At 54.0% G+C, this 22,335-nt stretch overlaps 1 protein-coding gene across 4 annotated transcripts in view; it reads right to left on the bottom strand.

Annotated features, from left to right (window-relative positions):
- Window positions 1–231: 231 nt before the first annotated feature.
- RPS6KA1 (ribosomal protein S6 kinase A1) overlaps window positions 232–22,335 on the bottom strand; it is a 34,846-nt gene continuing 12,742 nt past the window's right edge. For 2 of the 4 annotated variants that reach the window (XM_019650255.1, XM_019650256.1), the window contains 20 exons: window positions 19,039–19,155; window positions 18,712–18,793; window positions 16,848–16,928; window positions 16,603–16,682; window positions 15,433–15,539; window positions 14,661–14,698; window positions 14,175–14,317; window positions 13,713–13,783; window positions 13,306–13,394; window positions 12,250–12,314; window positions 11,900–12,002; window positions 10,301–10,431; window positions 9,020–9,145; window positions 8,718–8,807; window positions 8,167–8,325; window positions 3,169–3,330; window positions 2,904–2,980; window positions 2,520–2,637; window positions 1,507–1,644; window positions 232–1,169 (listed from right to left, as the gene is read on the bottom strand). In XM_019650255.1, the coding sequence (XP_019505800.1) occupies window positions 1,047–1,169; window positions 1,507–1,644; window positions 2,520–2,637; window positions 2,904–2,980; window positions 3,169–3,330; window positions 8,167–8,325; window positions 8,718–8,807; window positions 9,020–9,145; window positions 10,301–10,431; window positions 11,900–12,002; window positions 12,250–12,314; window positions 13,306–13,394; window positions 13,713–13,783; window positions 14,175–14,317; window positions 14,661–14,698; window positions 15,433–15,539; window positions 16,603–16,682; window positions 16,848–16,928; window positions 18,712–18,793; window positions 19,039–19,155 (2,100 nt within the window). In that variant the 3' untranslated portion in view covers window positions 232–1,046. Of the gene's footprint in view, window positions 1,170–1,506; window positions 1,645–2,519; window positions 2,638–2,903; window positions 2,981–3,168; window positions 3,331–8,166; window positions 8,326–8,717; window positions 8,808–9,019; window positions 9,146–10,300; window positions 10,432–11,899; window positions 12,003–12,249; window positions 12,315–13,305; window positions 13,395–13,712; window positions 13,784–14,174; window positions 14,318–14,660; window positions 14,699–15,432; window positions 15,540–16,602; window positions 16,683–16,847; window positions 16,929–18,711; window positions 18,794–19,038; window positions 19,156–20,002; window positions 20,199–21,800; window positions 21,906–22,335 lie in introns of those variants that run through there. The other 2 variants (XM_019650257.1, XM_019650254.1) reach the window with 2 other exon arrangements.

The raw sequence follows: 22,335 nt of genomic DNA, 5'->3' as shown, positions 1-22,335 counted from the left end.
ACTCGGTCACCGATGGCTAGCTAATAATACCTTTACTGTTATCAGTAGCAAAATGGTATCCCCTGGCAGGAATGTGTGGGCAGGGCCGGTGGGACTCCCACACGCTCCCCAAATGACCTGAGCTCCAAGCAGCTGGGCTAATTGGCCCTCGTCCATTACTTATCACTGCCAAAGTCCTTAGCACCTGATAGCGGAGAGAGCACATTCAATGATGAAAAGTGAAGGCAAGCGTGCTTCAACTCAACCGTAAGTTTATTAGAAAGGCCATGGACAGATGAACCCTGAGTTACCAGCTGAGGAAGAAATGAAAAAAGCCCTGCCCCTCGCGGCCCGCCCCACAGGCCTCCGGTGAATTCTGTCCTGTGGCCGACTCCAACAGAGCTCAGCCAAAAAGTGCTTTCCGAGCCTCCTCCGGGTGGCCCAGTCTGAATGCAGGGCAGGTGTGAATGCTGGTGCTGGAGCTGGGAGCCACAGGGCCTTGGTGCTCTCCTCTAGCAGGAAGTGGTTGCAGACCCCCCCAGCAAAATAGAACGGAAAAGGAGTTGACCAAGGACATAGCAAGTTCTGCTAAACAGTGGAAGGTGATGCTGGGCTGCCTCGGAGGTGGGTGCAGATGGCGACATATGACCAATTGGGAGGGTCCCCAGAGAAGGACCCCAAAGCTGCTCTAAGGAGTCTCAGCCACAGAGAGTCCTAGTGTGACTCAGTGTCCCTCCTGGGGCTACATTGGCTATTTCTGCTCCCAGAAAGGCAAATGGATCTTTTAAAAATCCATGGTGGTTGATGTCATTTTTTTTCCTTAAAAAAAAAATAATAATAAGAGTTTGTACAGTGAATTGATTTCAACCAGCGGAGCCTGAGCCGAGAAGAGTCCGTCCTGGGGAAGAAGGCACTTCTCACACCCTCACTGGGGTGATCGGGGCTCTGCTTCCTGGGCCCCTCGGGGCTCTGCTTCCTCGGGCCCTGTGCCTCAGGCCTGCTTCCTCTGGGAAGTACGCTGCCTGCATTGAGCTAGCACCGTCCTGCAGCCTAGATGCCTGGGCCCTTCACAGGGTGGTGGATGGCAACTTCCTCACCCGCCGCTGGGCCAAGACAGATGACTCGATGGGCTTCAGCTGAGGGGTGGGCTTGGAGCTGTTGAGTGCGGAGTATGTAGCTGCCATGGCTCCCTGGAGGAGAAGGGGGGCGGTCAGTTCACGATGGGGGCAGATACAAGCAGGACGGGGGACCACGCGCTCCTCCCAGGGTCCCACGCGCTCCTCCCAGGGTCCCACAGCCCAGCTGGTGGTCTTTCATGGTCATTAGTTCTGCCTTCTACATCAGGCTGGAGGCTTTAGAGGTTAAGGGCTGTGTCCCCCAGGGGACTGGGGGCCTGTGAGTATACTGTTGACACCTCTGCATGTTAGATTGGGGCTCCCTGAGGACAGACAGACATGGCATCTCCTGGCTCTGCCACCCCAAGTCCTTGCCCATGGAACCTTAGCCTAGGCCCCTTGGTGGCCATACCTTCACAAGTTGTAGGTCCTGGTGGGACAGCTGGCTCTGGGGAAGCTTGTCTTTCTGGGTGATCCATGGGTGCTGCAGGACCTGCTTAGCTGTGAGGCGCTGGTGGGGGTCCACGTGCAGCATCTTGGACACCAGGTCCTGGGGGAAGAGCAGGCAAGGGGGTTGGTGGGAGGGGCCCGCAGGGGAGCAGACAGCTGTGTCCCCCTGATGGAGAATGAGCAAGGCAACCATCTCTCACCCTCTCCTGCCTGAGCCCTTGCAGTAGCCCCTGCGATCCATCCCCCCTGAGCACAGGCCCTTCTTTGGGACTTCTTCCTGGAATGCCTTTCCTTTTCCCTTTCCCCTTCTAGAAGCCATGCAGGAAGGTGGGAAGAACCTAAGGTTGGGGTTGGGCAGACTCAGGTTCAAAACTTGACTCTTATGCTCATCAACTGAGTGTCCTGGGCAAGTTACTTCAACTCTCTGAGCCTTAGTTTCCCCTCTGAGAAGCAGGCATAATAACAATACCAGCCTCATAAGGCTGATGTGAGGTGATACTGTTCATTAAGGGCTCAACCCAGTGACTGGCAGAGAGGTGCCCATAGAGGAAACGTGCAGTGTTAAAAGCTCAAATGTTCCGTCCTCTGAGAAGGCCTCTGTGGTATGGTCAGTAGCTCTGCTCTGTACCCCCACTGCCCATACCCCTGGCCAGGAGGACCCACCTTTCTCTGCTGCCTGGCATCTCTGTTCCTTGTGTGCAAGCCTGTATCTCCCCCCACACTAAGCTCTCCCAAGGCAGGGGCTGTGATTACAGCCCTCTGTCCCCTGCAGAGCCCAGGACACGGGAAGGGCCAGTTAAGGATCACCAAGTTGTCCAAACAAGATGGGAGCGGGGGGGGGGAGGGGGGCTGGGAAATCTTCCATTTGGAGAAACGAGGCTTCTGGTCGCCTGTTCGTGACCTGCTGGAAAGCCCTGGGAGGGGACCCGGCCTCCCTACCCCCAAATGAGCTGGGTCCAGGCCTCGCAGACTCACCTTGGCTGTCTCTGAAACCGTGTTCCAGTTCCCTCCGCTGAGGGTGAACTTCCCGCTGCCAATCCGGGTCAGGATTTCCTCCGGTGTGTCACTGGGTCCGTTGGCAAATGGAGTGTATCTGGAGAAAAGTCCACCCAGTCTGGGTACAGCCTCTGGCCTCCATTCTGGGGCTAGGGGTGGGGTGGGGGGCTATGTCTCCCCCTTCAGACTGGGTGCTCCCCAGGGTGGCATCTTCCAAGGTGTCACTGCCAAAGGCAGGGCTGTGTCCCTATCTTCAGACCTTCCTGAGGCAGGGCTGAGTCTCTCCCATCAGACAAGCACCAACCCAGCCTGTATACTAGGGCTGGGGGTGTTGGGAGGGGTCCAGGCCAACAGGGCACTCACCCCGCCAGCATGGTGTAGAGCAGAATGCCCAGGCTCCAGATGTCGCAGCCTTCATCATAGCCCTGGCGCTTCAGCACCTGGCAGGAAGGAAGGCAGGGGAGCGTGGTCTGAGGGGCAGCGGCAAGTGGCCCCACAGGCTTGCCTGCTGCTCCCTGAAGGGTAGGACAAGGGTCCGAGCCATGTGCTGGATCCTCCCTTGGCACCTGGGCCAAGGCCACACAGAAGGTGAGTCCTCATTTGCAGCTGAGGAGGCTGCGCCACTCACCTCAGGTGCCACGAAGTTGGCGGTGTAGCAAGGTGTCATGAGGAGCCCATTTTCAGCCCGCAGCTGCTTGGCAAAGCCAAAGTCGCAGATGCGCAGGCACTCGGGGTTCCCAGACTCATCCACATATAGAATGTTGCTGGGCTTGAGGTCCCTATGCACGACCTGGGGGCAGAGGGCTGGGGTCAGTTCCCTGTGCACAACCTGGGGGCAGGCTGCTATGGCTGAGGTCAACTGCCAGGGATGGGAGTGTTAAGAAGATGAGCCCAGAGAGACGGAGAGGGACAGAAGGACCCAGACTGTGAAAGGAGGGGAAGGGGCTGAACTGGGGCCTCTGTGCTGCTGGTACTGCCAACTTGAAATCTCGATGTTAGTGTCTACGGGGCAGCTCTGACTTCACCTGTCCACACTCACCTCCTCATTTCTCCCCTCAAATCTGCTCGTCACACAATCTCACCTACTGGCAACTCCAGCCTTCCAACTGCTTGGGTGAAAACCTTAAGAGGCATTCTCAATTCCCCTTTTCTCCTATTCCTCAACCAATCCATCCGCAAACTCTGCGGGCTCTACCATTAAAACGTATCCAGAGCCCAGTCTCTTCTCAGCCCCTCTACTGGCAGCACTCTGATCCCAGCCCCTGTCATCCCACTCCGGGATTATGGCAATCACCTCTTAACCGGTCTCCTTGCTTTACCCTCCCTCACCTCCTACAGTCTGATCTAAACACAGCAGCCAGAGCAATTTTATTAAGTCAGATCACGTCATCCCAGCTTGAAAGCCTCCAAGACTTCCTCTCTTAACACATTGTTTGCAGGAAACGAGTAAACTCGTCATAGCGCTTTTTATACCAAAGCGCGGGAGACGAGTTAACTCAGGTATAGAGAAAAATGCCCGCTTACAAAGTGTTAAGAGGAAAGTCCTTATAATGGCCTACATGGCCCCGCCTGATCTCGTCCCCTGCTCCTCACCCATGTCTTTTGCACACTGGTCTGCCAGCCTTAGTGGCCTCTCTGTTCTTCCTTCCACATGCCAAGCACACTCCTGCCTCCAGGCCTTTGTACTTGCTGTTCCCTCTTTCTGGAACACTTTTCCAGAGGGAAACAGCCTCTGTTTCCCTGGCGCATTCTTGTTTCTTTTAGGTCTCAGCTCGAATGTCACCTTATCGGCGAGGTTGGACCAGTCCGTGTAGAATGGCGACCACTGAGCAGTGCTGCTTAGTTCCCTCCCCCTGCCTTCCTTCGCCCACAGCATTTACTGCTATTTGACATCATATCTGACTCTGCCCACTGAAATGGAAGCTCCGTGTTTTGCTCCCTGATGTATCCCAGCATTGAGAAAGTTCCTAGCACACAGTAGGTATTCAATAAATATCTGCTGAATGAATGGATGAATGACACTTGCTACTGAGGCCTTAAGCAAATGTATGTAACTGCTTAGAACTCTGGCCTGTGGAAAGTGCTATGTAGTGCCAGCTGTCTTAGCAGCAACAGCATCTCTGTCATCACCAGCATCATCGAAGGATGTGCATTTAGGTGCCTGCCAAAGTATGACTCTCTACTGAGTTCTCAAACAGGCTGTCCCGGGCACACTGGGGCCCTTATCGAAACATGAGGGAAACTAGAGACTTAAAGGGGCTCTACATATTAAACAAAGAACTCGTGCAAAATAAGATGAAAAAGGCAGACAACCCAATTTCGAAAGATGGACAAGTCTTGAACAGGCATTTTATAAAAGAGGCTGTCCAAATGGCAACAAACAACGAAGAGGCGCTCAACTTCATTAGTCATCAGGAAATACAAATTACAACCACCTAGAGACACCACTCCACAGGTACCAGAATGGCTATGATTAAAAAGAGGGAAAAGAGGGCCGGCCGAGTGGCTCAGTTGGTTAAGAGCACGAGCTCTGAGCAAAAGGGTTGCCGGTTTGATTCCCACATGGGCCAGTGAGCTGTCACTGAGCTGCCAATAGGTGGCAGAATGGCTCAGCTGGTGAGAGCATGTGCTCCTAACAACAAGGTTGCCAGTTCGACTCCCAAATGGGATGGTGGACAGCACCTTGAGCTGAGCAGCCGCGAGCTGCCGATGGGCAGCCAGATGGCAGGTGGACTTGAAGCTGAGCTAGCTGCGCCCTCCACAACTAAGATTGAAGGACAACAACTTGACTGTTCCCCTTCCCCAATTCCCCAACACTGTTCCCCTTCCCCAATAAAATCTTAAAAAGAAAAAAAAAAGGGGGGCGGCGTGGAAATAAGGCTGGCCGGTTAGCTCAGTTGGTTAGAGCACAGTGCTCGTAACACCAAGGTTGCCGGTTCCATCCCCACATGGGCCATTGAGCTGCGCCCTCCACAACTAGACTGAAGACAACTACTTGACTTGGAGCTGATGGGTCCTGGAAAAACACACCGTTCCCCAATAAAATAAAATAAATTTAAAAAAGAGGGGAAATACCAAGTATTGGCGAGTACCAGAACTCTCACATGCTTCTGGTGAGAGTGCAAACTGGTAAAACTTTAGACAACTGTTTGGCAACACCTACTAAAGATGAACATAAGACATACACTATGACCCAGCAATTCCACTGCTAGGCATACACAGAACGTAAAAACGTACATATATGCTCACCAAAAGCAAGTACTACAATGTCGTGGCAGCATTACCTGTCATAGTCAAAAGCTGATAACAACCCAAAGTCTACTAACAATAGAAGAGACAATTCAATTATGGTCTATTCATACAGTAGAAACTACACAACATCAAGAATGCGTGAACTGCAGCCAAACACAACCATGTGGGTGAATCTCAGAGAGGATGTGGAGTGGCAGAAGTTAGGTATAAAAGGGAATGTTTGTATAAAATTCAGGCAGGCAAAACTAATCTAAGCTATTAGAAGTTAGCTTAGAATAGTCATTCTCGGGGAGGGGCAGGAACTGGAACGAGCAACAAGGGGGTCTGGGGGAACTGAAAATACTTCGTGTCTTGATCTGGGTGTTATTGTAAACGTGACATGGGTATATTCATTTTTTGAAAATTCACTGATTTGTACGTTATGATCTGTGTTTATGTGATACTTCAATAAAAAGATACAGGAGGTCCCAGTGGACCCTGCTCCTCGTCACCCCCTTCCCGTCTCTCAGCACGTATTTCCCAGCTCCTAGACCACAGATATTGCCAATGAGTAGTCAGCCCAGAGAAGCTCCCTCCATATTTAGGTTCAACAAGAGCTTCCCATTTCCTCATCATCTTCTCCTACTATTTGGAAAAGGCCAGGAGCTTTGGAGACCCATAGGCTCCTGGCTTCGGGAAAGAGACCATTTTCTCCCATAACACCCCCACCAAGTGGCTGTCTGTACTTAGAGCTCGTGGGGGCTCACTACTTTTGGAAACAGCTCCCACTCTAGAAAGTCATTCCTTGTTTTGACCCACTGGAAACTGACTGCTTCGGCTCTGTCTTCTAAACCTTCTTGGGGGTAACTTTAACTAGTACTCACCTGAGAACAAAACAGGAAAAGGAAACACATTTACTGTCTGACCTGATGTATTTAAATATTAAGTCGACATGCACTGGCCATTTCAAAACCAAAACCACTTCAAACATGACCATAACAGTACATGTGGTAACCAAACTGAAGCTCTGGTTATGAGGTTCTTTTTTTACAAAAGAACACCCCCCCTGCCCCGCCCCGCTCCTAATAAATTAGAATCAGCCATATCCATTTTTGCAAACCCTAATGAAATAATTGATTCAGGCAGAGATCCTGAAAGGATGAAACCATTTTGCGAAAGGCTGGTGAGCATCTTTACAATACACCAGCAGGCCCACCCACCGCCTGCCGCCCCTTCACCCATCCCTATACTGTTACCACCCGACATTTACGGCAACGTATCACTGCACTTGCAGATGTAATGCCCTATGAAGGAAAATGTACCTTCCATGAAGTGTGTTTAACTCCTCTCCCCCAAAAGGAAGTTGAAGCTGAATCTAAGTTAAGACTTCAGAGTACTTGAAGTTTCCAGGAAACACAGGTAACAGAGAAAGAATGAAAACGATGCCATGAGGAAGCAAGCAGACACATTCCACAGAACTGATCTCTTCAACACGTCAGCGGCATAAAAGGGGTTTACTGTGGAGCTTACGTGGTTGTCCACATTTCACAAAGCTCATTGAATTATACACTTGAGATCTGCTGTGTGTAAATGTTCTGTTTTAGAAAAGAGACTTACGGGATATAACAAGTGAACGAAAGGTATAGGCCTGGCAGAGGCTGTGATTCCAATAAACCAACCACAAAAAGATGTTTTTGAAAGGACAATGGGTGAAATACGTCTGTTGATTGGATACTATGTGAAAACAAGTAACTGTTAATTTTGTTGTTATGAAAGAAAATGTTTGCCATTTGTAGTTATAGATATACAACTATGATGACCTGAGGTCTGAGATATGCTTTGAAATACTTTTATAAGTATTTATGGGTCAAGTGTCATAAACTTTGCAACTTCCTTTCAAATGCACCCATAAAAATATAATTTATATTCATAGAGAGAGACAAAGGGAGACAGAAAAAGACAAAGAGAGATACAGAAAGAGACAAAGAGTGACAAAGCAAATGGAGCAGACGGTTAAGATTTGGTGAATCTAGAAGAAAAATCGTTTTCATTATACTATTCTTTTAACTTTTCTGTAGGTTTGAACTTTTTTCTCAATAAAAAGTTTGGAAAAATACTTCGGCAACAACAAAAGAGGAAGGAAGGGAGGGAGGGAAGGAGAAAGAAAAGAAGGAAGATGCCTGGCACATAGTACGTACTGAATAAATGTTCCTGTTCACAATTTGGCCTCATCTCTCTCTCTCTCTCCCTTCCTTAAATCCATCCACTCATCCACCACCAGTCTCAAGTCTCCTCTCCGTCTGGTTTGAAAACGGCCACTGCCTGGGCCAGTCCATGGCTCATGCATTCTGCTGATGGTCTGACCCCGCTTCGGTGCCCCCTGCCCCAGACTTACCCCCTGGGAGTGCAGGTACTCCACGGTCTTGCTGATGGTGTGCAGGACGAAGCTGGCCTCCCGCTCCGAGAAGAATTTCTGCCGTAGTATCTTGTCCAGCAGCTCCCCACCCCGCATCAGCTCTGTCACCAGGTACACATGTTTGCCATCATCGTACACCTGCAGGAGACCTTGCCATCAGGCCCCTCCACTCAATGCCAGGCCTGGGCCCCTGGGTCACCAGCTCACCAGGCCAGGAAAGAATGACATGAGCTGGGGGCACGTGTTCTGCTTTGTGCGTCAGTGGCCCTCGCAGGGCCCTCGCCTGTCTGGGCCCCTGTCTTCCCCGGACAGGAGGATGCTGGCAGTGGTCCCCTGATTGGCAGGAAAACGCTCAGAGAAAGCCCAACTCTGAACTGGAGGGCTCCTCGGGTGCAGCCAGACTGGAGGCACCAAGGGTCCTACCCCTCCCATGAGTAGAAGAGGATCAGAAGTCAAAGGAATGGCAGCCTGAGAGCAATCCTACAGTCGAGTGCCTCAGTCCCCACCCCAGTCTCCAGGCCCCCACTCACATCTTTCAGAGTGATGATGTTGGGGTGCTGCCCGTACCGCAGAAGAATCTCAATCTCTTCCGAGGGGTCCCGCTTGCTCTTGTCGATGACCTGAGGAAAGCGGGAGCATGTGACGGTGTCAGGGGGGACAGTATTCTGAGTCCTTCCCTGCCCGAGCCCACGCTGTAGAGCCTGGGGTCTCGGCTGCACACCTTTCACCTGAGGTAGAGCCTCAGGCACCAACCTTCCCCCACAAAAGGCCAGGGCTACATTGGCCTCCCCCCAGCCCAGCAGCCATGACCAAGACATGGTCGGAGGCCCACCTTGACAGCATATTCCATGTTGGTGGCCTTGTGGACACAGCGCTTGCACACGGAGTAGGAGCCTACACCAATCGTCTCCTTTACCACGTAGCCATCACTAAAAAGCAGGTTCTTCCCATGGAGTTGCTGCAGGAGACCAAGAGGTGGGGCTGAGCCTTTGCTCTAAAATACACGGGTAGCCCCCCAGCATCCAAGGCCTTGGCTCGGTGGAGATGGCACCAGGCAAGAGCCAAGAGGCTGGGTAGAATGTTGGCTGTGTGACCTCAGGCAAGAATCTGTGCCTCTCTGGGCCTCAGTTTTTCACTCTTTATGACAGCACACTCATTGGCTCCCACTCCGTGGTCAGAGGATGGTGGAGGGGGCCAGCAATAAAGTCGCAACACGCACATCGAAAGGTTTGTGGCTCTGAGAAGCCCAGGCAGGCCTAAAAGCGACACAGGAGCCCTGAGCTGGGTCCCAGCTCTGCCACTTACTGTGGCCTCGGACGAGTTGCCTCCTCCCCTTTCTGGGTGTCAGAGCCCACCGCATGAGGTGTCTCAAGGTTCCGAGATATTGACAATAGCAAATGCTTCTATGGTGCTTAGTGTATGGCAGGCACTATTCTAAGAACTTTCCAGAAGCTAACCACAGGTCCTGTGGAAGCCCTGATTTATGCCTATTGTCCTCACATCCAGTCTGGCTTAACATTTGACCTGGACAAAGATGTCCCAGTTAGATAATAAATTACATAGTCACATTAACTTTACACATATTAACTTATGTAATCCTCACAAAACGCTATGGAGAAAGTTTCTATCTTACACCCATTTACAGATAAGGAAACTGAGGCACCGGGAGGGGAAGTGTCTCAGAGTCCCTCACCACGGCAGTTCTGAACCCAGGCAATGAGCTTTAGAGCCTAAATTCTTGCCCCTCAATTCTAAATTTTCCATGGAGCTGGGAAAGCGCAAATGGAGGTCAAGTGTGATGAGACACGAGCCCTCTGCCACCCATCCCTGTTAGGGACCTGACAGCTACCTCCCAGCACCACCACACTAGACACTCCTTGCACTTATCCAGGCTCTATAATGTCCCTGGCTGTGCCGGGAAATTTATATGCATGTTGTCATCCCTGTTTTACAAATGGGGTATCTGAGGCCCAAGGGGGTTTGGAGGCCCAACGGGCTTACACGGGGTTTGAACCCAGGCCTGTCCAACTCCAGAGCCTGTGCTCTCAGCCCTTCTGCCTTGTGGCTTCTAGGTGGAAAAGGACAACTGGGCAGCAGTGCCCTGCCCCCTCACCTGGACTACTGAGTGCAGTGGTGCCTGCGTGGTCCGAGGTTTGCCGTCGTCCTCCATCAGGCCGGTTGCAACGAAGCTGAAGCCACGGAAGAGCTGATGGGCGCCAGCGCTAGGGGGGATGCCTGGGGAGTCTGCAGGGGTAGGAGGGGGATATGAGCCTAAGGAGGTGCCCTTGGTCCCGAGGCAGCCCAGCAAAGGGAGACCATGGGGTTTCCAGGCCTGCCTCAGCAGCTGGCTGTGGTGGGAGCTGGGGCAGGACCCCTCATCCCAGGCCTTAGCTAGTCCATCTGTTCATGTGTGTTTAGACCAGCCCAGCCCTGACATACAAAGATAAAAGACCCCCACATCCTATATCCGGCCCAGGCCAAGACATTTCATCCCTTCCTGGATGCCTCCTCCCGGCCTGCCTGCCTCAGGTCTGTCCCTTCAGGTCCATCTTCTGCACAGCAGCCAGAGGGATGGCTCCAACCACAAATCTACCCCGACTGTACCCTTCAAACGCCCCCCTCTGCCCTCAGGAGAAAGCTCAACTCCTCAGCTTGGTGACTGAGGTCCTTTGATCTCAGCCTCCTCGCTCCACACTCCACGGCTCAGCCAGGTCGGACTCCTCAGATCCTTAAAGGAGATCACTGCACAAGCTGTCCTCCCTCACTAGATAACCTACTCCTCATCTATCCTGCGAGGCGAGGCTCACCCGCTCTCTCCTCTGAGAAGCCCTGACTAAGGCTGCTCCTCCAGCCCCTCACCCCTATTAAACTGCACTTGTCACGTTGCCCAGTAGCTGTTTTCATGTCTCTCCCCTACTCCAGTCGGAGCCATATGAAAGCAGAGCCTGGGTCTGTCTTGTTTACCATCAATTCTCCTATGGCTGGCACACAGTTGGGACCTGGTATATATTTCTCAGATAAATGAAGATGGGACAAACTGCTTGGAGAAGTGCTAAGCTCCCTGTCATCAGAGATGTACAAGCCACAGTGAGAAAGCACCCCCTCTGCTAAAACCTGCCCTTCCAGGAGGCCTTCCAGAACACCATCCCCTGTATCTGGCCCAAGTGTTAGGCTTTACCAAGCTCCCTTCCAGAAGCCACCTCCCTTGGCTTCTTGCAGTAACCCCAGGGACTGAGTAGGTCTATGGCTGAGCCCATATACCAGATGCGTACACCAAGGCCAGGCAGTCAGTAGCCAAAGCAGATTCCCCCACTTGCCCCTGACCTGTAGGTGCTGCCACCTCTGCTCTGCCAGGCTATCTCCACCTCGCATTTTTGCTGGGTCAGATTCCTTAGCCCTGACATGAGTGTGAGCCTGTGTTTGGACTTCCCAGTGGGCTGGAAGCTGCCTGGAGCAGGGGTCCTGACTTTTCTATTGTGGCCTTCACCACCCACTCACCCCCACACCCTCACCCAGATACAAAGAGTCCATAGAACCCTAGAGTGGGAGAGTCAGGCGGAATGAAATGGGGACAAGGAGTCAGAGACCCACCCGTCCGTCTGCCCACACACCTGGGCCTGCCAGAGTCCTGACCACCCCTGCATCCCAAGGTGCCCCCCGCTCCCAGTTTTCCTCCTATACCAGCCCAAGACAAACCAGACAAGGGACGCACCTTTGGGTGTACGGGATGTGAACTCAGTGTCAAAGTAGAAGGTGTCATCGGGTTGCGCCACGGCTGGCTTGAAGGGTGGCTTGATTTCACGACGGTATAGCTTCTGTAAGGTGGGGTGGGCATTCCAGTCACTACGGCAACCCCACAGCCCACTAGGAGCCCCAAGCGGGAGGAGGTGATAGGCCTGGAGCGCAAGCTATGCAGACAGGGGCATAACGGCTTGCCCTTGGGAGGCCAGCCCTTGCCTCTAAGGCCATGCTGTCACCCTCTGCTCCACATCTGAGGCCCTCGTCCGTAGAAGTTCCCTCCCACCACAGTTGATGCCCGGATGGGGGGACAGACACACTCACATTCCAGTCAATGGTAGAGTAGAAGACATGCCGCTTGATTTCCTCTGCCCCGTCCGGGCCGGAGCCTGAAAGAGCCCAGATGAAGGTCTGCCCTGGACGGTCCAACTCCCCATGTCCACTCTGTAGCCTCACTGGTCTGGGACCAGTGGCTGGAGCAAGCAGTCCACTGGGAGCATGGGGAGGACGGGCTCACCCTAGCCCAAATCCACCCAGCCATCACCCCAAGGCCGACTGCCCACTCAGCAGTTTCCACTTTCTGGGGAATCTTATGATCAAGCTCCAATGCACTGATGGGAGAAGGAAGGCCCAGAGAGGTTAGGCAACTTGTCTAAGGCCACACAGTTAGGACGGAGGCTGGACTTGTTCTGAGATCTGCAGAGGGCCCCCACTTCCCTTCCACCTCAGGCCTCATGCCTGTTGCTCTTATCCCACTACCCTTGTCAGCCACCAGACAAGCTTCACTCCATTCAATCCAGGGACCTGGACTGGACCTTTCAAAGCCGGCCACAATCCAGGTGAACCCAGTAATCAATACTGAGCAGCTACTACACACCAGGCACGTTCATGTGACTTCATTTAATCAACAGGGCTTGAGATCATCATCTCCCATGGAGACGCGGACCTGGGCCTCTGGGAAGTAAACTCAGCTGCCTCGGGTCACTTGGCTCATAAACGGCACTCACTCGTTCAACACATATTTATGGAGGGACTACTGTGTGCTGGGCAGCGGGGACCTGACACAGGCCCAGGACTGGGACCTGAGGCTTCTGACGCCTGAGCTCATGCTCTTCGTCTTGTGCCAGCAGCCTTGGAGGAGGAGCTGTGTGGGGGCCTCTGTCTTTGTCCCCAGGGAGAGTGAGGATGACTCAGTTCCTGCCTTTCCCCTACACACAGGTCACCCCCCTGCCCCAAACACACATGGAGCCAGAAAACAGGGTGGCCAGCGGCATTGTCTGCCCACACAAAGGACAACAGTCCCTTTCAGTCCCAGATGTGGCCCCATGGCCTAGGCTGCAGCTGTACCCCACTCCCCTCCCCTGAGCTAGGGCTGCTTACCGAGCCGGTTGGCAGGATTCCGCTTGAACAGGGCCCGGAGGAGGCTCTGGGCTTCCGTGCTCAGAAACTGGGGCATGCCTAGCTTCGCCCTGAAATAGCCCCCGGGTCTCATCAGGACTGAGCCCCACCCCAGAGGCCCCGTCTCCCCTCCCGCTTCTGTTCTGTCCAGGTCTAGTTTCCAGCTCAGTCCAGACAAGCCATCCACTAACTCAGCAACCAAAGACTTCTGGGATTCCCCTCCCACAGACCCTGGTGGATGAAAAGGGGGCCCTGGAAAGCATAATGCTTCATCCTGGAGTATCTCATTAATGGGGGAATCAGAGGCAGGTACAGGATATTACTCTGGCTCTGAAACTGGGGCCAGGCATGAGGGAACCCTCAGGTGGCAGGGAGGGACAGGTGCTTACTTCAGAATCAGTGTCATGGTCTCCTTCCGGTCCTTCCCCTGGAAGGGCAGGGAGCCCGTCAACATCTCAAACTGCAGAGGACAAAGGTCTATTCAGGCTCTGGTCCCCATGTCCCATGGCCCCCACCTCCTCCCAGGCCACTCGGCAACATTCCCAGGATTCTTACTGGGCTGTTGGAGGTTCACCTGGATCAAGAATTGTGTCTGTCCCTTTCCCCTCTGTCAATCAGAACACCAGGAGCTGTACTAGGGGCCCAAAGCTGGGGAGAGACCCAATCCCAGACTGGGGTACCCCAAGAATCCTTCCAAGGAAGGAGGAAACCACAGCTGGGTGGAGGGTAAGGCCAATTTCACTGTGAGGGGACAGGAGAGCCTTAGAGAACATCAACCCTCTGACTATAAAGAAGGGGAAACTGAGGCCCGAGGCCCGGGCTGGATACTTTACCCCTGTCTGGGCACTCACCATCAGCACCCCATAGGACCACCAATCTGCACTGTGGGTGTGGCCCTGGCGGTTGACGACCTCAGGGGCCATGTACTCCACCGTCCCACAGAAGGAATAGGCTTTCTTCTCATGGTCAATGGCCTCCTTGCTCAGGCCGAAGTCTGCAGCAAGGAAGGCAAGGGAACACATATTCAGGACCCCCCACCTTCCTTGCTGCCACTCCCTGTACAACCAAACCCCGCCCAGATGCCTGAGGGCATCACTCCCAGAACATTCAGGAGGAAGCTGAGGTCCACACTAGCTACATGACTTGCCCAAGGTTACACAGTAGAGAGCTAGGATTCAAACCCAGGCCATTGCAAGTCTGGGGCCTGGGCTTTTGGCCACTTCCACGTGCCTGGCACAGCCTCTCGGGAGAACGGATCCCTTAGCACTCAGTCCAGGCCCATCAAGAACCTGTCCTGCCTTTCCTGGGACCTGAGGGGGCGGGTGACATCCACTCACCCGTGAGTTTGATGTGGCCCTCCTCATCCAGAAGGATGCTGAAACGGAGACAGGAGAGTTAGGGCCCCTCAGCTGTGGCTCTGTGGTGGGTTCTGCAGACACCACCAAATGGTGGGGGTTGGCCCAGCTCAGAGATGGTGATCCACCCATATCCATCTGATGAATGGGTGGGTGAAGCGGATGGTGGCAGTGCCATGCAGATATGCTGCCTACTATTTTTGCAAATCCTTGAAATAACTGTGTATAGTAGGTATTATTATGGCCCCATTTTAACAATGGGGAAACTAAGGCTCAGGGAGGTTAAGGGACTCCCCATGGTCATACAGCTGGTGGAGACAAGATTTGAATTCAGGTCTGCCTAACCCTAAAGCTAGATCTCATTCTACCTTAGCACCTGCCCCTGGCTTCCAAGTTACCACTGGAGGACATTTAGGTGTTGGGAAAAATTCTAGAGAGGCCATAGCAAAGAATGACCTTTAATGGTGGCATCCCAGATGTCACAATGGATTAGCAGAAAAGGTAGACAATGCACCTGCATGGAGGTGCTTGGTCTTTGGTAATGAATGGCAGCACCAGTGATTAGGCAGCTCCCAAAGGTGAGCCTGCTGCCACGGCCACTCCACTGCACCCACCCATTTACGGGGCAGCTCGAGGGAGGGGGATTTTCTTGAGGAGAGTTATACCCACCCCCTTCAAGGTGGCCCTGTCTTGGAAGAGGCCACAGGCTCTGCCTCTGCCCTCCCTAGGAAGGCTGGGCTGGGGCTTTACTCACTTCTCAGGCTTGAGGTCTCTGTAAATGATGCCTAGGCTGTGCAGGTGGTCCAGCCCCAAAGCCAGCTCGGCCAGGTAAAACTTCACGTCCTCCTCCGTGAACATAACCTGTGACAGGCGGGAGGGGGCTTCAGCTGGGATGGCCTCTTTCTCAGGAGAGGGGGAACCGGGCAGTCAGCAGCTTCCTGGGCCTGAGAGTCCACCCTGGGGAGGACCCTGAGAGACCCCAACGGTCCACCCTATGCTTTATAAAGGGGTTCGAGGGTGAAGTGACTAATATACAAGTCACTCATTGTGGCACTGCTTGGAAACAGCAAAAGGTTGGAAACAGCCCAAGGGTCGAGCAGTAGAAGACAAGAATCACTGCCTCTCCTCGCATGACGGGGTGCTGTGCAGCCAGAAACTACAAGAGGTTTCCCCATGTTCTAATATTGAATGATCTGCAAGATATACTGTCCTGAAAGAAGCAAGGTACAGAACAGTACCACAGGGATAGTACTTTTTACCTAAGAAAGTGGGGGTCAGGATTCAGAACAAATAGAATGGTTTGTATTTCCAAAGAAACACGGGAAGCTTAAACAAGAAACCAATAAAAATGTTTACGTATGTGCGGGGAGAGGGGACTGGGGTGGGAGGAAGACTTCTCAATGAATATTATTCTTTTCAATCATGTAAATGTACTACCTATTCCAACATTAAAATAACATTTTCAAAATTAAAAAAAAATTGCTTCTCTTCTCAAGTTTGAATTGTATCTATGGTCCCATTTTTGTAACTGGCTCAAATTCTTTTGTCAGTTCAAAATCCTTTTGGTTAACACATGGGAAGTAATGTTCAAGTATCTAGCTTTCTGGGGGGATTTGGGCTTCTCCCGGTCCTCACGGCCCTGCTCAGGGCAGCCCTAGAAGAATGGAGGTGGACAGGTGAAAGCCACACTTAGCTCCCTGTCATCACAGTGGCATCTGATCCAGAGCCTGATCCTCCTTGACCCATGTTGGGGGAAACTCTCGGGGTGTGGGCTCAGTCCCAGGGGGGCGGTTCCTGGGTCAGGGACCGCTTAGGCAGGCCTGGGTGGTCCCAGATCCAGGCCACACTGGACATATCCTTCACTGAAGCCCTGTGATGGGAGGCCTCATGGTCCCTCCAGCTCCATCCTGGGGTGCCAGCTCACCTCTTTCGAGAGCCGTGTGAAGAGGTCCCCACCACGCAGGAAGTCCAGAATGAGATAGAGCTTGCCCTCAGTCTGGAAGGCTGGGGAGAGGGGAAAAGGCAACGATGGAGTCAGCTGGGCTCTGCCCTCAGCTCCCTTGGCCTGCCGGGTAGGAGGTGGGCAACATACAGGGAAGGCACCAACCCACAGGCAAGGGCAAAGGCTGACAGGTAGGGTGGTAACTCAGGTAGGGTCTGTGGTCTCACCATAGTGCAGCTTTACCACAAATGGGTGGTTTACGTCGGCCAGGATGTCTCTTTCCATCTTGGTCCGAACGCGGTCACGTACTGGCCAGAGGAGAAAGGCAGTTACCAAAAGTCTAGCCACCTCCAGGCCCTGGCTAAGAAGAACTCTCTTTTCCACTTATTCCTCACATCTCATGGCAGTGCCCAGAGCTGGACCCTTGGTGCCCTGCCCGTCCCTTTGGCCCCATCTCCCACCATGCCCCATCGAGGGCCATTTAATCCAGCCAGTCTGGGCAACCCATTTCTCTGTGTATTCTCAGCCTTTGCCTCTAGGGCTCCCCTGGGATGCCTTCACCAGCCCTTCCTCCATCTGGCATAAAACTCTCCAGTTCCAGGCTGGGGGCTGGTGAGAACAGTCCCTTGGGGAGCTAGTTAAAAAGGCAGATTCCCTGGGTCTCAAATTCATACTCATGGCACCCGCCTCCCCCAACCCCTCCCATCCCCACATATATTTTTAAAGAATAAAAGCACCCAGGCAATTTGATCATCAGCAGGCTCTTCTTTGACTCAGTTTAGGCCTCACCTCCTCCAGAAAGGTCTTCCTTCACCTTCCAAGCTGAGTCAGGGCACAGCGCTGTGCTGTCCCCTTCAGAGCATCTTTTACCCTCTATTTTAATGTTTTTGTCTCCCTCACCAGACATGGCAGGGACCTTGCTGGAGTCAACTATTCCAGTCACTGTTTCCCAAAAACACCTTACATTTTCAAACTGCCCTTACACTTTTGCTTAGGCAAACAGTTCCTCCTCTCTCCTGGGGTATCTCTCCTCTACCATTTTCAGTCTGGAGAACTCCCAACTCATTCTTCAAGGCACAGCTCAAATGGCTACTCCTTACGGGAGCCTACCCCGCTGGGAGGCTGCACCCACCTTCCCCTGGGCTCCCCAGTCACAGCAGCAACTGCACCGCACTACGAGGTCTGCTCAGCCTCTCCAGCCCCAGCCTGGGAGCCTTTGAAAGCAGAGCCCAAGTCTTTTCATCTTTCTCCTACCCCATGGCTTCTACTGTCCTGGCTGGGGAATGACTCCAAGCCCTACCAGGCTGGCATCGGGGCACCAAAGCTACATCACCCCACAGATGGCCTCTTCATGGGCCACATGACTCCTAATGTCCCCAAGGCCAACACTTCCAGTTCTGCCCCCCTCACCCCAGCCTGGGCCCACTCCACCTGATTAGTGGCCACACTGGTTCCCCGGCTGGTCAGGGTCACTGCCCAGCATAAAGCCCGCTCCCAATCATCCTCACGTCCTTTGTAAGTCCTGGGATTCTAGACCTGGCCTCGGGCTTCCTTTGAACCTCTCTGCCATCCATCTCCATGGCCCTGCCTTGACTCACCTCTCCTACCTGCCCAGCTGCCTCCCTGGGCTCTTCACCTCTTCACTCACACCCTTCTCCACTCTGAGAGGTCTCCCTCAGACCCTTGTAACATTGTGAAGCAACTCTGCTGACAGAGGCCTCTGCCCAACCAACCTGACACCTGATGTCTGAAGGACTCCAACACAAACACACCGCACCTCCCCCCCACACCTCCTTCCAGACATTCCCCTTCAGCTACAGTACTGGCACTTGGCTTGGGGGGTGGGGGTGGCGTTGGGGGTACAGTTGACCCTGGAAGCCTTTTCTTCTGAATGGACCCAGTCTTCATCATAAGGAGAGATGGTGGGTAGTAATGGGAAGCTGAGAACAGGACTGTTTCTCCAGCTTCAGACCAGGCGCTCCTGGAGACCGAACTTCTTCTCCATCAGACTGAAGGCCCTGGAGAACTGGGCGGTCTCCCTTGATCCTGTGCCCAGCCTGGGTTCTGCATGGGGAGGTGCCCTCTACTCACCTTTCAGCGTTGCCTTCTTTAGTACCTTCATGGCATACAGGTGCCCACTGTCAGGCCGGGTGACCTTCCGCACCAGGAAGACCTGAGAAGGCAGCAGGGGAAGGGACTGAGCCTGTCAGCTCCCACCCTCCAGGTCCCAGGCTGACCCTCTAACCTTCCTGAGTCCCACCTTGACCTTTTGCCCTCCCTGGGTACCAAGGTGACCTCTTATCTTCCCTTGAAACCCATCAGCCCTTGCCCTCTGATACTTTGAGCCCCACGGTGAACCCTCATCTCCCCCTCTGACCTGACCAGTGTTTTCCTCCCAACTGTGGACTCAGAACTTACTTTGCCAAAGGATCCCTGGCCCAGAACCTTGAGCAGCTCGAAATGGGACGGGTCAGCCTTCTCAGAGCCAGCCTTGACATGGTGCGTGATGGAGATCTCCTTGAGGACACCCTCATCCTGTTGGAGGAACAGAGCTGGTGGGCATGGTGGGCCCCATCTAGGCCAGCATGGGGCATGTCCCCTCATCCAAGTCCACTCACTCCAGACCTCAGCAGATGGGGCCCTGCAGGCCCAACCAGACAGCTGCCCTGACAGGGCCAGCCTCCAGATTCATCAATACCAAAGGGCTTCAAAGGCCAGGGAGGGTCAAACTATCACGGTGCCCCAGCTCCTAGTGCTCCTGATGCTCCGGCCTGGTCAGGCCCAAAGGGATGCCCGGGTATGGCCAGGCCAGCCAAGCTGAGCCAACCACAGGCTCTGGCTGAGGCCCACAGACCTGCCCTAGGTCCTCCCCTCCCCCTGCTGTAAAGGTTTTGGTTTTGCCACAGTAGGAAGTAGAGTTTATTCTCACACTGGGGAGGCAGAGCTGATTTTTTGTTCCTGGATAAATGCCGGGTCCCTCTGGCCAGGACAGAGCTGAGATGCACAGGGATCTAAGAGTCACTTGAAACTCGCCCACCAACCCAGTAAGTGCCAGTTTGGGGCGGGTGGGAGCTCAGGCTAGAAGACTTCATGCCCCACCCTCTGAAAGTTCCTTCACACAAGTCTACTAAAAACCTCTCATCAGGTCCTAGTTGTTCTGGGAGCCCTCTGCCCTCTGCCCCCACTACAGTCTGCCAGTGTTACCACCCTGGAGCCCTTAAGTGCCTCCTCACTTCCCCAGGAAGCATGTCTAGGCAGGGTCCAGTCACCCAGCAGGGCCAGGCCTGGGTTAGGAGAGCCCAAAGCCAGCTGAGGCCAAACTGGCTGCCCAGGCACCTGCTCCAAGGGCCACAGGCAGGCCAGCTCATCTGGGCACACTCACCGAGTCCCGCCTGGGGCCAGAACCAGGCAGAGCAGTCTGGCTGATCCTGGGCCGCTGCTTCCTGGGCAGCCAGGGGAGCAGGGCCCAGAGCCGCAGACGGGGCGGCTTGGGATCCTGCTCCATCCGCCCGGCAGGGCCAAGGCACCATGGCAGGAGCAGGCAGTGTCCGGGGCTGCCTCGGAGGTGGCCGGGCCCAAGGCGGATGTGCAGAGTGAGGGCGGGGGTTGGGCCCAGGCCGCCAATCACTCAGGGCCTGTGGTTTCCTAGCTCAAAGCCTACACCCTCACCACGTTCCCTTCCTCTCTCTTCCCCCCTCCCCATTGCCTGAAGGCTGCCCTCTGCATCCCCTATCCTCCCTAGGGCCTGCAAAGGGAAAGCCCATTGCCAACCCTGCTGAGGAGCAGATAGGTACTCAACAGAAAGAGATAGGCACCCAACAGATAAAGACAGATGAAGGTGTGCATCCAACAGGCAGAGGCAGGAGGGTACATGTGCCCAACAGACAGCGGTAGGAAGAACACATATCCAACAGGCGGACACAGATGGGGACAGGTACCCAACAAGCAGAGGCAGGAGGGGATTCACACCTACCAGGCAGAGGTGGACAGAGACTCAAACCTAACATGCTGAGGCAAATGGGAACACATATCCAACAGCCAGAGACAGATGGGGACCCAACAGGCAGAGGCAGATGGGGGCTTGTATCCAACAGGTGGAGACAGATGGGGACACGTACTCAATAGGCAGAGACAGAAGGGGACATGAACCAACAGACACCTAACATGTGACATGTACCCAACAGGTGAAGACAGGCACTCATCAAGTGGAAACAGAGACAGAAGCCCAACAACAGAGGCAGGTGGGCAGCAGACAGGGAGAGCCAGTCAGTGACGCCCAAGCAGACAGATACCCGGGACAGACACATAGGCAGAGAAGACATAGACACCCAGAAACTTGGATCCTGGACTCAAAGGCAGAGCTGGTCTGCCTGGGAGTGAGGTGATGTCACCTGCAAACCCTCAGCACTTGGGAGAACAGTCCAGTATTTGTGGCAGACCCATCTCTGAGGTCTTCCATTTCTTTGGGGTTTTCTTCCCATGCCAGGGCCTGCAGTGGGGCCTGGGATTATGAGAGGAGGCCGAGTGAGATATTTGAGTGTAATTGGATGGCTCTGACTCTGATCCAAATATCCCAAAAGCTGCTGTGCCCATTTCAGGAACAGGAAATTGAGGGCCAGAGAACAGTGACTCACCCAGGCTCAAAGTGAACCGATGGCAGAGCCAGCCTGAACCCAAGTCCTTCCCCTGGTTATTGCTTGGCCTGCGATTGGCAGGCCTCAAGTGCCAGGAAAGGGTGGGTAGGTAAGTCAGCCAGAGCCATGTCCTGCCCTTCCAAGCCCGCCTCCTCCTTCAGTACTAGGGTCAGTCCAGGGACTTCCCATTCCAGGTCTTCACCCTCACAGACACAGCCACATCTTCACGGGACCCTAAACAACCCCAGAAAGCTGCAGCCACAATCAGCTGCATGCTCATCAGGCTCCTGAGTGTAATCTCAGGCAGGGCAGGCAGAAAGCCTGGCTCAGAGAGGGGCTGGGGTGGACCAAGGCCACACAGCAACCCCTGCCCACCCACCCTGAGGTCTGAGCCTCCACCTGTCTGTCTGTCTCTGACTGAGAACACTCCCTGGGGACAGAGCCAGTCAGCCGGAAACCCCAGGGGAAAGAGCCACCCCCAAACCCATTCCTTGCCCAGAGTCATGGTGACAGACACCACTGGAGGCAGGTCAGCCCTCTGCTCACCTTTCTGGGACAGGGGAGTGAGTCTCTCTCAACCCTGGGGAACTCTGCCGGGGTCTGCATAGTGGGGCTCAAGCCGGTGGCCAGAGGGCCCCGTTACTCTCCTTACTTCTGCTTTTTCGGCCTTCCTGGCCCAGAAGGCAGGGTCCCTGACCCCCTCCTTCTCACTTCCCCCTCTGCAGAGAGGAGGGACAGAAAATGGGACAGGCTTCCCTGCTGAGGAGGGGACACTGTAGACCCCAAGCCCATGACTGCAGGGAGTGGGCAAGGGATACACCCTTCCTCATATCCTCTGATCCCAAGAAAGGGGAGACTAGAACACAGTAGAGTCACATGGTGATGAGGTGCTCACACAGTGCGCATCCAGCACCTGCAAACATCCTCTTAAGAGAATGAGCGGCTGGGGCCGGCCAAGTGGCGCAATGGTTAAGAACTGGCTTGGGACGCCAGAGACCCCGGTTCGGATCCCACATATGAGGGCCAGTGACACTGCCCTCCACAGCTAAGATGCTGAACGACAGCTCAACCTGGAGCTGGG

Source organism: Hipposideros armiger, unplaced genomic scaffold (assembly GCF_001890085.2).
Source record: "Hipposideros armiger isolate ML-2016 unplaced genomic scaffold, ASM189008v1 scaffold_138, whole genome shotgun sequence".
In the NCBI taxonomy this organism is placed as follows: Eukaryota; Metazoa; Chordata; class Mammalia; order Chiroptera; family Hipposideridae; genus Hipposideros; species Hipposideros armiger.
This window is presented reverse-complemented; position numbering and strand designations above follow the sequence as displayed.